Genomic DNA, 13,855 nt, shown 5'->3' with positions numbered 1-13,855 from the left:
AACTCCCAGAGAGAAAAGTCTGCAGAGACCATTTCATCTAGAGGGAGCAATACGGGTGGTAGCAAAACAGAAAATATTCTTTCCCAGCCCTTCCTTGTCCATTCACAAAAAAAAAAAAAAAAAAAAAAAAAAAGGTGGGGGGAGATAAGGATTGGTTAGGAGTACTGTATCATAGAAATAATTATTGGGGTTTTTTTAAGCAAACAAAACAAAATGATAAGGATGTCGTTTGGCACCTTGCAGTAGAGTTTTATTTTCATCTTTTTAGTGTTCCACTCATCAGTTCCTTCCAGACTAGAGAGGTAAATTTTATCAAGATCCCCATGCACTTTCACTATGAACCCCAATCACTCCATAGGATAAAGAAGGAACCATTCAGAATAACTCAAAAAGATGAAACATACCCCAGTTTAAACACAAAAATTGAGGAAAAAAAATTCAAATAGGCTGGAACAGATACTCTGAAAAACTAAGTGCAGCTGTCATTTCAGTTAACTTAACAAAAGAGTCCTCCATACAGTTCCAGTATGACTAGTGGTACTGAGCACAGAAGTGCTAGACTGTCCATGAAGGTACTTCTTATTTGGTCTCTGGCTTGTCTTGCAATAGTGGTATAATTGACTCCCACGCCGTAAGGCACTGAAGAAAGAGAGAAAGATTTACAAAATTGACTTTATATTGTTTCATATAAGTTCTGACCAACCCTTACAGACCAACAGCATGCAAGCTGAAGAAAAGTTATGTGGGTCTTTAAAGATATTACAGAAGGGGGAAAAACCCAGAACATCAAACAGCAAGGAAGTGTTAGAATTGTTGCACCTTCCAAACAAATTCAACAAATCAAGTTTTCCAAAGTCATCAGCTGGCCCAAGACATTAAAAATCATCAGAACACCCAGGATTTCCAAATACTAACCTAGATTTTTCTAAACTGAAAAATACCACAGCTTTCAGCTAGGCAGATTAACTGTTTTGAGTAGAAATTTACACTTTTGTGGCATGACTGTGGGGAAAGGCTGATTTGGACACAATGGCAGCTATTACAGACTACCTCCAGCAAACTTATTTGAAAGAAAACACACATTTAGGGAATTTAATTCTGAGACAGAGTGTATTTCAGTATGACTCTGGGACTCGACTCCACTACATGATGAACTGGTAGTGCCTGGTATAGTAAATGGTAAGTAGAGTGTAGCTTCTCGGTTATTAGAAAGCCACTCCAGGCTTTGGAGTCATTTTGCCAGACACATACAGTTACTACAGTCTTTGTACTGTGTGATGTTACTGTCTTTCAACCACATAGAGCCCAGAAGTCAAACTGGGCAAATACAGACTGTGGAATCCAAATTATTAAATGCTGGAAATGGGCAAACTTATCAGCAACTCTAATATCTACAAGTCATTGTTGACAGACATCTTCCTTCTAACCTTGTTGATTGTGCTGCAGATAAAGAGTATTTCTAGTTATGTACCCTGAAGTGACTGGTTGGTTTCTTACCAAAAAAGCTTCCTTGCTAAAAGCAGAACTGATGTACAGTTCAACTGTCAATAGAAGAGGCACTGCTGGGTGTTCCGTGGAGTCTCTAATATCCCCCTCCACAGCAGCCTCAGAACTGAGAGACTGGGGTGAAGGAAGTTCCGTGTGAGCAGTTACGAACTATGACAACACACTGGAAGGGGGGAAGGTACTGCATACTAATGTTACATGGAGAGGTAATGTAGCACAGGAAGAAGCTTGTAAAGTAGATGTGTAAAATTGAACAGGCAAGATGAAGTACAGTATACTAGGCAATGCATAAGCCTAGTAGTTCTAGTAATGTTTAATATTTCATAAATATTTAATATACCTAAAGGGGGCTTATGAGACAGCTGGAGGAGGAGTTTCTACAATGGCTTGTGGTGATAAGACATGGGACAATCGCTTTAAACTGGAAGAGGGCAGTTTTAGATTATAAAATTAGGAAGGACTTCTTTACTTTTAGGATGAGAAAACACTGGAACAGTTTGCCCCAGAGTAGCTGCGGATGCTCCATCTCTGGAAATGTTTTAAGTGCATGCTGGATGGTGCTCTAAACCACCTACTCCAGTGAAAGGCATCCCTGCCTCTGGTAGGAGGTTGAAACTTACATGACCTCTAAGACCTCTTCCAAACCATTCTGTGATCCTATGGTATCAACCACTGCATTGGACTGCACTGTTCTAGCACAAAGGAAAATTAGATTGGAAGGTCCTTCAGTTAAAGGTCCTTTTAATTAAAAAAAAAAAAATCTGACACCAAACCTCAGGCACAAATGCAACAACTGAAAAAGGGCAGAGGCTAGGTATTTTCAGGACTAGTATACAAGGGACAGAATGATGCACAAAGGGACAGGGATTAGAATAACTTAAACATAGCAGATGTAATCTGTATATGAGTGTGTGGGCATTAATTCATGTAGTTTTGTTCATAAAAGCCAGAATCAAGAGATTTTTCTACTCTGGTAGTATTACCAGAATGTGCAGTTCTGGGGTTTTTTCATCACCACTGCGGCTGCTCAGTAATTTGTTCAATTCAAAAGTGCAAAACAGACAAGCATGCATGACAAAATGCTGCTAGAATGCTGACTTGCAAAAGACCACTAGTCTCACAGAGTTCACTTGACCAAGACTTTCAACTCTGACAAAAGAGCAACTTCAGATGTCTAATATGCTTGTCTTCAAGACAGTGTGAAGATTTCCTGAAGAATGTAGTGATAACTACTTCAGAGGAAAACAAACTCTTATTCCTTCCAGTGCTTAAACAGTGACACATACCTTCTCGTAGTACTGGATGTTTTTATCTGCCATCCCCATGAGTAGCTGCCTAAAGTCTTGTCTTTTGTTGTTCTGCCATCTCTCCATATCTGCTTTCAGGTCAGCATTGAAACACTCTACTCGGTCTTGACATTTCTCAACATCTGTGGGTACCTGCAGCAAACAAAATGAAGATTAAAACTGTTACTAAGAGTGCTAGATTGCTGAATTAGCTCGAACCTTACTGAGCAAAACTACACAAGAAAGGGTAAGCTCACAATTCAGTAGTTATTAACTGAATCAACTCAAGTTATGGCTGCAGGGAAAAAGCCATCGTTCTGAACTAGAGAGGATATGAGATTGCTTAATGTGTTTTTTGCTGTTTGAGGTGGTGAGCGCTTGTGCTTGTCCATCTCCATGCCTGACACAGAGTCATGGAGGTAGTACTTGCTGAAGGCACAGGAAAACCATTTGGTGTAAGAGCTGGTACCAAGGTTCAGTTCCCTAATGTTCCAACTGAGCAGCTTGGCACCACAGCAAACTTTCCTTGCTGAAGGCACAGGAAAACCATTTGGTGTAAGAGCTGGTACCAAGGTTCAGTTCCCTAATGTTCCAACTGAGCAGCTTGGCACCACAGCAAACTTTCCTGCTTCCCTTTAACAGCTGCAGTAGGAATGTCCCAATTTACACCAGTGTGTACATAACAACAAACATTTAGGTTTATCAATAAAGCTGGATAAGACACCTTGGTATTGACAGCTGCAGGATAAATTTTTAAGTCCTTAGTTTCTAGCTTCCACTTTTAGCTTTATAGGCCTCCTGAACAAAATTAACTGCAAAGCACTCATGATCAACACTGGATGGGCTCATGGACTTCTCGGCTCAACAATGGACACGCAACCATGGGAAAGCAACAAATGAAATTTTGAAGGACAGCCTACTGCAAGCTGAGGTAGAGATTTAAATGGATTGTTGACAGTAGTCACTGACCCAAGGTACACACACTTTAGACCAATCAAGTTGGTGCTCTTTGCTTATGTTTTAGGTAATATAATGTATACCATCAGGCAAAACCAGGAATAATTTACAAGTATTTTGTCAAACAGGAAAGTCGAACACTATTTTTTCCTTCCTCATTGCTGCATGGTCCACACAGACAGGAATCTGTAAGGACATGCAGACTAACCCCATGAGATCAGAAGAGGAACCTCCTGAATCCTGGTACCAAAGTGAGAAGTGAACTTTTGCTCTCAAAGCTGTGACTTGCTGAAAGGCAAAACACAGAATGAAGAACATTTTAAGAACTTTGTGGTGGCTCCTCTCATACTTGATACTTTTAGTTAACTCCCTTTCTGAGGGGCATGAAAGAATGAAGAGGATGAACAGACTACATAAGACGCTTTTCAGGGATACCTACATGAAGTTAGAGGTGGGCTACTATGTTGCAGTTTGGCAACCTAGTCAATTTAGGCAGAAACACACCAACTTGTAAATGTTTTCCAACAACCAACATCTGTTCCGCCAGACACTGCTTATACTGCAAAAAAGTCCCCAGATCCAGAAAAAAAAGCAAGTTCTGTTTCTCAATTCTTTACAGGAAGTAGTGTAAGTGCAAACTGTTTTTGTAGAGCTATGTTAAGTGCTAACCTTTGGACGGTCTTCTTTTTTTAAGGCTACTGCTTCCAGTTTTGCCTCATACTCCGCTTGAACTTGGTCTCTCTTCTTCAACACATTCTATGGACAAGAGAAAAGAGAGATGTGAAGGGATCCTCTCATTCCTTCCTCCAGCCCACAAGAAACTCTAAAGTGATACATCTTCAGTGCCATTAAGCCCAAAGTCAGATTTCCAGATTTACTTTGTCCTATTTTCCAGCATGTAGGGAGTAGCTTTTAATAACAAACATAACAAGCATTTGCCTCTCCATCAGCTGGCAGGGGCAGATAAAATTCAACATTTGGACAAGCTTGGAGGCATGCAAGATAGAAACTGTCATGATAGAAACCATTAATATAACCCTGACTAAGTAAACTTAATTCACCAGTTGACCTATTTCTACCATGAAAAGGATAGAAACAAAATCATCAAAGCTGACAAGGACTAATGTAAAGTTTCTGATATCCTCATGCAGCAGACAGACAACAGCATTGGCTAAGAGACAGGAAGACACCGCAGATGGTATTACAGCTCCCTTTTCAGATGCAAAGACTCTTCAGAATCCTTTAAAGCAAGCTGTCACATTCTGGTGTTAGGGCAAAAGTAAGCCTTTATTTGGCCTTTAAGCCTTTATTTTAGAATAGTTGGGGGGGGTGGGGGGGTGGGTTGGTTGTTTGTTTTATTTAAAAAAATAGAAAATTAAGAAATGGACAACATGAAAAGGACTGGACTGCCTGAGAGAGCTTCTCAGGCAATAAACATTTTCTTGACAGAGCATTTTTAAAATAGAGAGCCGAAGATGCTACCTTTAGCTTGTACTATATCCACTAAGAACTTCACTATGGTTATACTACAGTCTCACAGTTTGAAAACAACCACAGGAATTAGTCTTTCTAAGAATGACTTACTAAAAAATAAATGGTTTTGTGTCTGCAAGAACAGACAACTTACCACTTCAGGTTTCAGAAAGAAACAACTAGTATTTTTTAATTACTCTGTTGATGCAAAGTTATTATTAAAAATGCTCAGAGGGAAGTCAGCCAACACTCACTGTAAATTTGAAATTCTCTTGCAGCTAACTTGGCTTTGAGTCTTCCCTTCTGCCACCTAAAAGGAATCGTTCCATCAGGACACAAATTGGTAACTAGTAATTTTAACAGGTCCAGAAAAGGCTAGTAACATAGGACTAGTCATATGCACTGCTGCCTACAGAAATACATTTCTGAAAGAGTAGCTCCTCAGAGCTCTAACAGCCAGTCTAGAGCTAATTAAGAGCAATCAAGGACATACAAATTCTGTATCTACTAATCATCATCGATATCATCCCCCTCCCCCTTCTTAAGCCAAGAAGGGTCACCAGTGCAGTTGCTCTAGAGATGCTGCCATCAACAGTCTTATAAAGTTCAATCCACGATAAATGGGCATGGCACCCCATCCACAAAGCTGCTATTAGATTAGTCAACAAAAAGAGGGCGAACCTGAAGAATTCACCTTCAACAGCTTAATTCTTCCTTTAGTTCCAAAAAGGGATGCAGAAGCATGCCACTGGTAGTGTTTGCTCGAAAAACCACAACATTGCACCTTTTTTTTAGAATCTGTGCAACTATGTGGGGTGCCCTTTAAGTGATTAATGTTACCAGTGCAACAAAAATCTGACAGATTTAATAGGTATTTCTACTTGTATCACCTCTTGAACCTCAATCAACTTCTGTGAAAAAAATTCTTCCATGAAAAAAACCTGCCTCCAGCATTGCATTTTGCCTTTAGAAGCCTAGAGTTAGTGTGGGAAGCTGAATCTGTACCAGGAGTAGCCAATGACTAACAGTTATTGGTAAACCGGATTCAAAGAACAGGTGTCTTAATGTCTTAAGTCCCCTTAAGTGCTCAAGTCCACCTACTGTGGACCATGAACAATGAGCTTGTGAATACAGTTTTAAGTATTCCATAACAGCCGACTTGTAGGTGATGAAAAAAATACTGCCCTCCCTTTTACTTGTCCAATATTTTCCTCTGGCATCACCAGGCAATCTCCTCTGTTCTAGATCAATGCCTTGATACTTTAGCAGCATTTATGAAAAGCTCTGCATCAAGTATCCTCAAGATTGCCAGAGATCATGCAATACTAGTTAAGGCTTCACTTGGAGAGAAAAAAAAGTTTAAAACAAAAAGTTGGAAGAAACCAAACTCAAAACTGAAAAAAACCTCAACCAATACACTTCAGTTATTTTATCTCAGAACTAAACCAGTAGCAGCCTAGTTTCTAAACATGAAAGTAGCCTAGTTTCAGCAGGTCCTTCACCATTTTGTATTTAGTTGAAACATTCCACCTTGTCCCACACAGAGATTCAGGAGTTTGCCATCAGCTTCCTATCTCAAATTTCAATTTCAATCCTGTTTGCACACCACATAGCTTCCTACTGTGACTACACATCAAGAGGATCTCTATTAACTTCATGCCCTTAAAGACACAATTACCTGTTAATGTGGTCCTTGTTTTAAACATGTTAAAAGTAATGCCCAAGAACACCTCTGGGGATCACATCATATGATAAACCTTTCTAGCAGTCTTGAGCAAAGAGAAGTCATGTAATATCCTAGTATCTGCACTGAATCATGTACAGGAGAGTTTGTATGTGAATGTCCTCTGCACATGCCCCCCAGGGCAACACCAGTGTACACTGGCAAATGTGGTACCACGTGTTTGCTGACAAGGGCCTCACTGTACCAGGAACTGAGACATCATTACATTGCCATGTAATAGAAACCATAGAATACTAGGCTGGAAGAGACCTCAAGGACTATCTCATCCCACCGTTTTTGGCAAAAGCACAGTCTAGACAAGACAGATCAGCACACTGTCCAGCTGGATCTTAAACATGTCCAATGCTGCGGAATCCACCACATCCCTGGGGACATTATTCCAAAGCTTGATTGTTCTCATTGTGAAAATTCTCCTCTTGTGTTCAATGAAAATGTTCCCAAGAGTAATTTGCATTGATTATTCCTGTTTTTCCCTGGGTGTCCTTGTGAAAAGGAAGCTTATTATATTTGTAGTCTATCCTTAAATACTGGTAGATGGTGGTGCGATTTTCCTTAAGCCTTCTTCCTCAAAGTTGAACATACTCAGCTCTCTCAGCTTTTCCTCACACAGCAGGCTTCTCAGTCCCTTGATCATCTTCTTGGCCCTCTTCCAGACCCTCTTCAGCTTATCCACATCTTTTTGTGTGCAGCAGAGATAAAAACTGAACACAAGTGTGGCCTAAAAAGTGCCGAGCAAAAGCAAGTAATTTGGAAAGGGTCTCTTCCAGACACTTCCGGCACACATTTTAACTCAAGGCCATAACCCCAGCTTCTGCCTTGTGCTGCAAATCTTTCAAACAATTCCAGAGGCTAGGCTTCTAGCCTCTATCAGCTAATACTCTATTCAACCAGAACTACTGGGCTTTGACTCCGTATGTGCAGCTCCTTCAGGCTCTTCCCCTTAGGTACAACAGTCCTCCTGAAGAAATCAAGGCTTCTTTATCTCTGAACAGTGACAATAATCTGGCAGTTCTTACTCAAGGCTCTATAGATCATGGTACCAGGGGTACGGTGTGCAACAAAGAAAGCAAGTCAAGATTCCACTGAACACCTAGTACCTGAAGAGTTACATTCCATCAAGTACCCTGTGCAAAAGATGTGCTCTGAAAGACAAAACAGACTTTCATCTTATCATCTTACCACTAGTCCTCACAGCAGCTGATGAAGAGGAATGCACTGCTAGTGAAGAGGATGCTTCTTTCAACAGGAAGTCTCCTGCACTCCAAGGGTAACCTCCTTACTAACCTTGGTTACGTACTTGGTGTTATGGATTCTGCAAGGATTGTTCAGTAGCTGCTCACTTCAGAAACAGAAACAGGCTGCTGTTTTCTAGCAGAAAAAAACCTGTACTTTGTAGAACCTGAGTGAGTTCAGTTTTGCTATTTGAAAGGGAAGGAAAATATGAACAGTCTGTCTTAGCTAACGATAGTTTCTGTTCTTGATTTTCAAATTTTTACACTGAATAAAGCTCATAAGATGCCCAAGTCAGACATTAAACAGCATAATCCTTTAGAGCACTAGAAAATCATGTCAACAGTCTAAAAAGTTCAAGCTGAAAAGCAAGGGTTTCTTTAGCTGAAGTGCTTTAGACAGTCAAATAACTGTTGGCTTGGAGACAGTGCCATTCTAAAAAGGCTCTAAATTACCAAAAGGAAGCCTAGGTGCAAGTCTATAATGCCATTCTACCTATTGGGAGTGGTGATTATCTGCCTGAAGTACCTCTTCAGCTAAAGAAACTCTTGCTTTTTAGGTTAAAAAAATTTCCCCTGCTATATTTGTGGAGAATACCTCTGATAGTTCAGCTTCCCGCTTCAGATGCCATCTTTGGTAGGCATTTTTAGCATCAAAAGCCAGATGTTCTTAGTTAAAGTATTTAACACTAGCCTCAGACTCTGCTTATTTGTAAGCACACACCATCCACCTCCACTTCCTAGAGTCCAAACATCCTGAGACTAGGCTTCTTACAGCTCACTGTGTTCGAGCAATACTTTACTGTAAATAGACCCATAAAGGAAATACACCTCATTCAGGCTGGGGTCAGATCGATGGTTACAAAGGCAAAGAATTAGGGAATTAGTGCAAAGCCACCAGCAAGAATACTTTAATCACACAGATATACAACTCCTGAAGCTAGGAAAAGACATCTACAACTAAGTGTTTAAATTCTCAGTTTGAGAAGCATAGGATAAGATTAATATTAAGATGGAGAAGGACTACCATGATCAAACTGTAAGTTTACAGTGGGCGATTAGATCTGTAAAGGAATCCATATCATTGCCTTGTAACAGAATGCACATCATAGCCTTGTAACAGTTGTTTCAAGTGGAAAGTCTTTAGAAGGAACTTCTCTGTTAATACCCTATAGCAGGACTGCTATATATGTGGCACACATACTGTGCTACGGGCACATGGTGAAAGGCTCTGATGGACAAACTAAAGTCCTTGATATAATTATTTTAGTGAAGTCTACTCAGTAATTCTTTGCCCATTAGATGTGATTTATTACCAATGTTCCTTAACATCAATAGAATAAAACTCACACTAAAGTAGCTTTTATTACATCTGTGTAAGCAGTAAAACATCAAGTTCTCAGAAAGATTATGAGTCACAGAATACCATCTTTAAGCGGTTATTTGGTATGCAGAACTTAACAGCAGACATATCATACCTAGGGCATGGGGATGACAGAGGAAACAATGTCTGTCATAAAACAAGGCATCCAATTCTGCTACGTACAAGTGACAGAAACTGCTAATGCTGTAATTCCTGTCAGACCAGGCTGTGACCCTGCAGTGGTGAGCTGAAGCACAACTGGCTGTAGTGGTGAGCTGAAGCACAACTGGCTTCAATGCAAATTAAGATTCTAGGCAGCCACAGGATGTCTCCTACAGAATACCACCTGCCACACTACTGAAGGGGCAACTCTTCAACAAGTTGTGTACGCCCGACAGTACTGACCCTAGCTTGACTGAAGAGCAGAGTAGACAGATAATGCTACCCATACAGTACCCTGCTATTGAACATACCTAGCTTTGTTTTGACTATGAAAATATCCTCCTACTTAATGTATTATTTACTTCCCCACTTTTCCCACTACCACCATTTCTCACTGTTAAAAAAGAATGAACTTGCTAATTCTAGGCAAACACAACGACAGCGCTTTCTGCCACAAGGCTCTCTTTACCTTCATTGACTCAGCATACAATATATATTCCCTAAGTACAGGCAGGAAGTCTTCTGTCATGTCCTCACTGAGTTCTTCAAGAGCTGTGCAGCAATTTCCAATACAGGCAGACACTCCTTCCAGTGGCTCTGACAGCTCAACCTCCAGCCCTCCCCAGGTTGAATAAACAGGTCCATATTCTCGTAGTTCCACCAAGTATTCTACAAGAGGCAGATGGAAAAATAGATTAACAGAGTAAAAGGCACAAAGATGTGCAAACACAAAAAATTATGCACCAATTTTGAATAACATTAATCCCCACAGGGAGTCAAGACCTGCGGGGCGTTAGCTTCTTAATAGACAGCGTTCTATGGCTGCACAGGTGACAGGCTCAGGTTGCTTCTTTCTTAACTTACCATTCCTACATACTTCCAAAGACTCTTGCACCTTTGCAGTAGTCAAGGTCAGTTTTTTAAACATATGTAAAACTAAACTCTACTAAGACAGACCTGTAAAGCTATTTTTGTCTAGGAATTCCATTTGTTACTCCTCCAGGTTCCTCCACCTTGTGAAGATGCAATTTAAAATTCAAAAAATTACTCCAGTAAGACAGTAGGTTGGTACAAAATGTTCAACTTAAAAAAAAATATTTGGAGAGTTGAGTTAATATCAGATACTGTCATAGGTTTGGGGCCTTTTTAAAATCTGAAACAGGCATTAGATTTTGCCCTGTGTGTGACTTACTACAGGCCAGAATCATCAACAGAAATTGTCTTGATCATGCTATAAACCAGAGTGAGACACAGACCATTCAGATTGAAGTATTATGATGGAACACCTTGTGTCCTTACCCAACTGTTCCTTGATGATCCGTTGTGCTATTCTGTCAATGGTACCAAGCTTCAGAGAGAATGTGTCTAGATAATCCCCAATGGCTGCAAACTCCAGTGGCCGACTTCTTAATTTATAGCCTCCTGTAACATATTTGACAGACTCCCCCATCTTTGACAGCAAAGCCATTCCTTGCTTTTTGTAGGCATTAAGATCCTAGGAATGAAAACAAACAACAACCAAAACAAAAAAGTATGTTTAGGAATACTCATTTACATGTTCAAATATTAATACAATGAAGGATAATTTCCAGTCAAGATAAATCTTGTGAAAGCAAGAGATTACATGTGATATGCAGCCTTGAACAAAGGCTTGCTTTCTACAAGCTGTACAGCTGAGCACAGCTTCAAGGCCTCAGAGAGGTAAACTATCCAGGAGAACAGTATGATGAAGTACATTAGAAATAACTAAGTAGTCCAACTTTGCATGTGGACTTTCCCATGTTCCTGCACTCTCACCACGGAAGCAAGCTTATTAACAGCTCTGGTCCCACCAAAACAGTTCACATAATTCATCTACAAATTCTAAGTCATGACCATTAACCAGATGGTCATTAGAGCCATCTGGTTAATATATCAGTATTAACCAGATGGCTATAATGACCTATTACAGAGCTACACATCACACACCTTTAGTAAGTAGCATTCTCACTCGAGTTCTGTGGTCAAACAGGAGGCAGGTGAAGACTGCATGCAGAAAAAATGCATTGTGGGGAGACCAGCAAAGCCTCTCTTCAAGAAAAACTATAGCTCAGGCTGGGTCAGATGCATCCATGTTGCCTCCACAGAAAAGTGTAAACTTCCTTCACACTCCTTTACACATTTACATAAACCAAGTTTCAAATAATCTATGCTTGCCTACAATTTTCATGGGATTTCTTTCACCTTAATAGTACACCAGAAAAAAATTGTTTCAGTTGGCCAAAATGCTGACAATTTTTCATTTTACTTCTTCCAGCAGAGGTCAGTATTCAACATTTCAAAATTGGTTCACGAGCTAGAGTTCAGTTATCCTATAGAGCCCGAGGAAGGGATGTGTTCAAACTACGTAAGACCATAGAGATCAAGAATTCAGACATACTATTACAGACTAGACTAAAAGCTTAGATGTTAAAAAAAACTCAAAAAACCAAGAACAAGCAGTCAACTTCAAAACATGTACTAGGGTATTTACTCCAAGTATTTAAGGGAAGTCAAATACAAGTCTGATTAAAAAAACCTGACACCTTAGCAGCTAATATAATTTTCAATTATGTTTGCACTTAAATGGAGTTTGACTATTGCTTTCCACATGTCCTCAGCACAAGCTGCAAGCAGACATCAGAAAAGATCCTGGAACCAAAAATTATTCACTCACTCTCTCTCAAGCATTCTGGTATGTTTATAGGTCCAAACAGGGAACATAAAGAAATGTTTGTTTCTCTTTTTCAAGCAGGAGGTGATCTTATGACTTCCTGTAGTAACTAAATGAAGTCCTAGCACACTGAATTGACATCTCACTGCTTCACTAGACCAAGTTCAAAAATTAGAGACAGTCAGCAGAACATGTGTCCTTTCCCCTCATCTCTCAGGATGCTCTGTAATCTTATGGCAAACTCTTCCTAAAGCAGAGTATGAAGCCCTTGACATTCATTTCACAGGGTGGGAGAAGAAAAATAAAGCTATGGTAGCTGCAGCATGCTTGGGCAGATCAAAAAAGGAACAGAGCTATATATGACATTTAATGTGCTAAACAAATTCTGCATTTCTGGCTTGTTTCAGTAGTTAAGTTCATCATGGAGGGGAAATAAAAGAACACTGGAGATTGATTATTAGCAGCAAGCAGAGCATGAACCTGAAGTGTGCTCAAACATCACATTTAAGTGAGCTAGAGTAATGTGACTTTGGAAAGGCATGCCTTTACAGCTCTTCTCACCTACCTGGTAGAACCCAAGCATAACTGCAGGTTCTCCTAGTCTTATATAGTTCTAAAGAAAGTCAAAGAAAATTGCACCATTCCTGCATGAATCATGCAGAAAACAAGCATGAAATTGTTGGCTGAGAACAAGTAAGAATGAGGCCTCCATGTTTAGTTTAGAGAGCATCAAGTGCAAGCAGTATAAAACATACAGACAAGATGAAAACTCAAGGCATTTGCAAGCTTTTGTGCAAGAGAGACTTCTCTTCCTTTCCCCCTTCCCTCCTCCCCAAAAGAGGATTTTAAAGTTGTAGTGGTTTCTGAATTTATTAAAGTCTACAGGTTTCTGAATTTTTATTCTCTCTTGCATAACAGGAGCATGTTCTAGGCTACAAGAACAAGTAGGTCTGGAGAAAGCAATTTATCTATCTGCAGAGATCATTCCTCTTTCCTTCAAGTACAGGGAACCCATACTGTTGTCACACACAAGGGTCCGTCACACACAATAGTCAGAGTGCCCAATAACCCTCTGGTATTTTAAAGGAAGCGCTGATCTGCACATGTAGTCTTGTTAATGCCTTTTTACCCTAATTTCAGAAGGGACTGCAAAGGTCTACAACTGCATTTGAAAGTTACAGGCTTACCTTAGCTGTGAGAAAGATGCTGAAGTGCTCGTTAAATGACAGCACTGGGTGATCAGTTATTCTCTTCAAGAACTTGTCTAATGCTTTCCTCCTTGTCTCCACGAACTCTTCCGAAAAGCGATCAACAACACCCTTCACCACAAATTTTTCAGGAAGAGGCTGTCAGAGCACAAGATTCAAAAGACCGAAAACTTGCTTCTGTTATTTGGAAACAAACAAAGCCATCAAATCCAGTCTTAACAGGAACTGAAACATT

At 40.0% G+C, this 13,855-nt stretch overlaps 1 protein-coding gene across 1 annotated transcript in view; it reads right to left on the bottom strand.

Annotated features, from left to right (window-relative positions):
- Positions 1 to 228: 228 nt before the first annotated feature.
- Positions 229 to 13,855, bottom strand: part of SNX30 (sorting nexin family member 30) — a 44,200-nt gene continuing 30,573 nt past the window's right edge. Inside the window, exons 4-9 of the mRNA XM_066339885.1 lie at positions 13,600 to 13,758; positions 11,020 to 11,215; positions 10,190 to 10,389; positions 4,419 to 4,505; positions 2,793 to 2,945; positions 229 to 639 (exon numbers count right to left, since the gene is read on the bottom strand). Of these exons, the coding sequence (XP_066195982.1) occupies positions 580 to 639; positions 2,793 to 2,945; positions 4,419 to 4,505; positions 10,190 to 10,389; positions 11,020 to 11,215; positions 13,600 to 13,758 (855 nt within the window). The 3' untranslated portion in view covers positions 229 to 579. The remainder of the gene's footprint in view (positions 640 to 2,792; positions 2,946 to 4,418; positions 4,506 to 10,189; positions 10,390 to 11,019; positions 11,216 to 13,599; positions 13,759 to 13,855) is intronic.

The sequence above is a fragment of the Sylvia atricapilla genome, chromosome Z (genome assembly GCF_009819655.1).
Source record: "Sylvia atricapilla isolate bSylAtr1 chromosome Z, bSylAtr1.pri, whole genome shotgun sequence".
In the NCBI taxonomy this organism is placed as follows: Eukaryota; Metazoa; Chordata; class Aves; order Passeriformes; family Sylviidae; genus Sylvia; species Sylvia atricapilla.
This window is presented reverse-complemented; position numbering and strand designations above follow the sequence as displayed.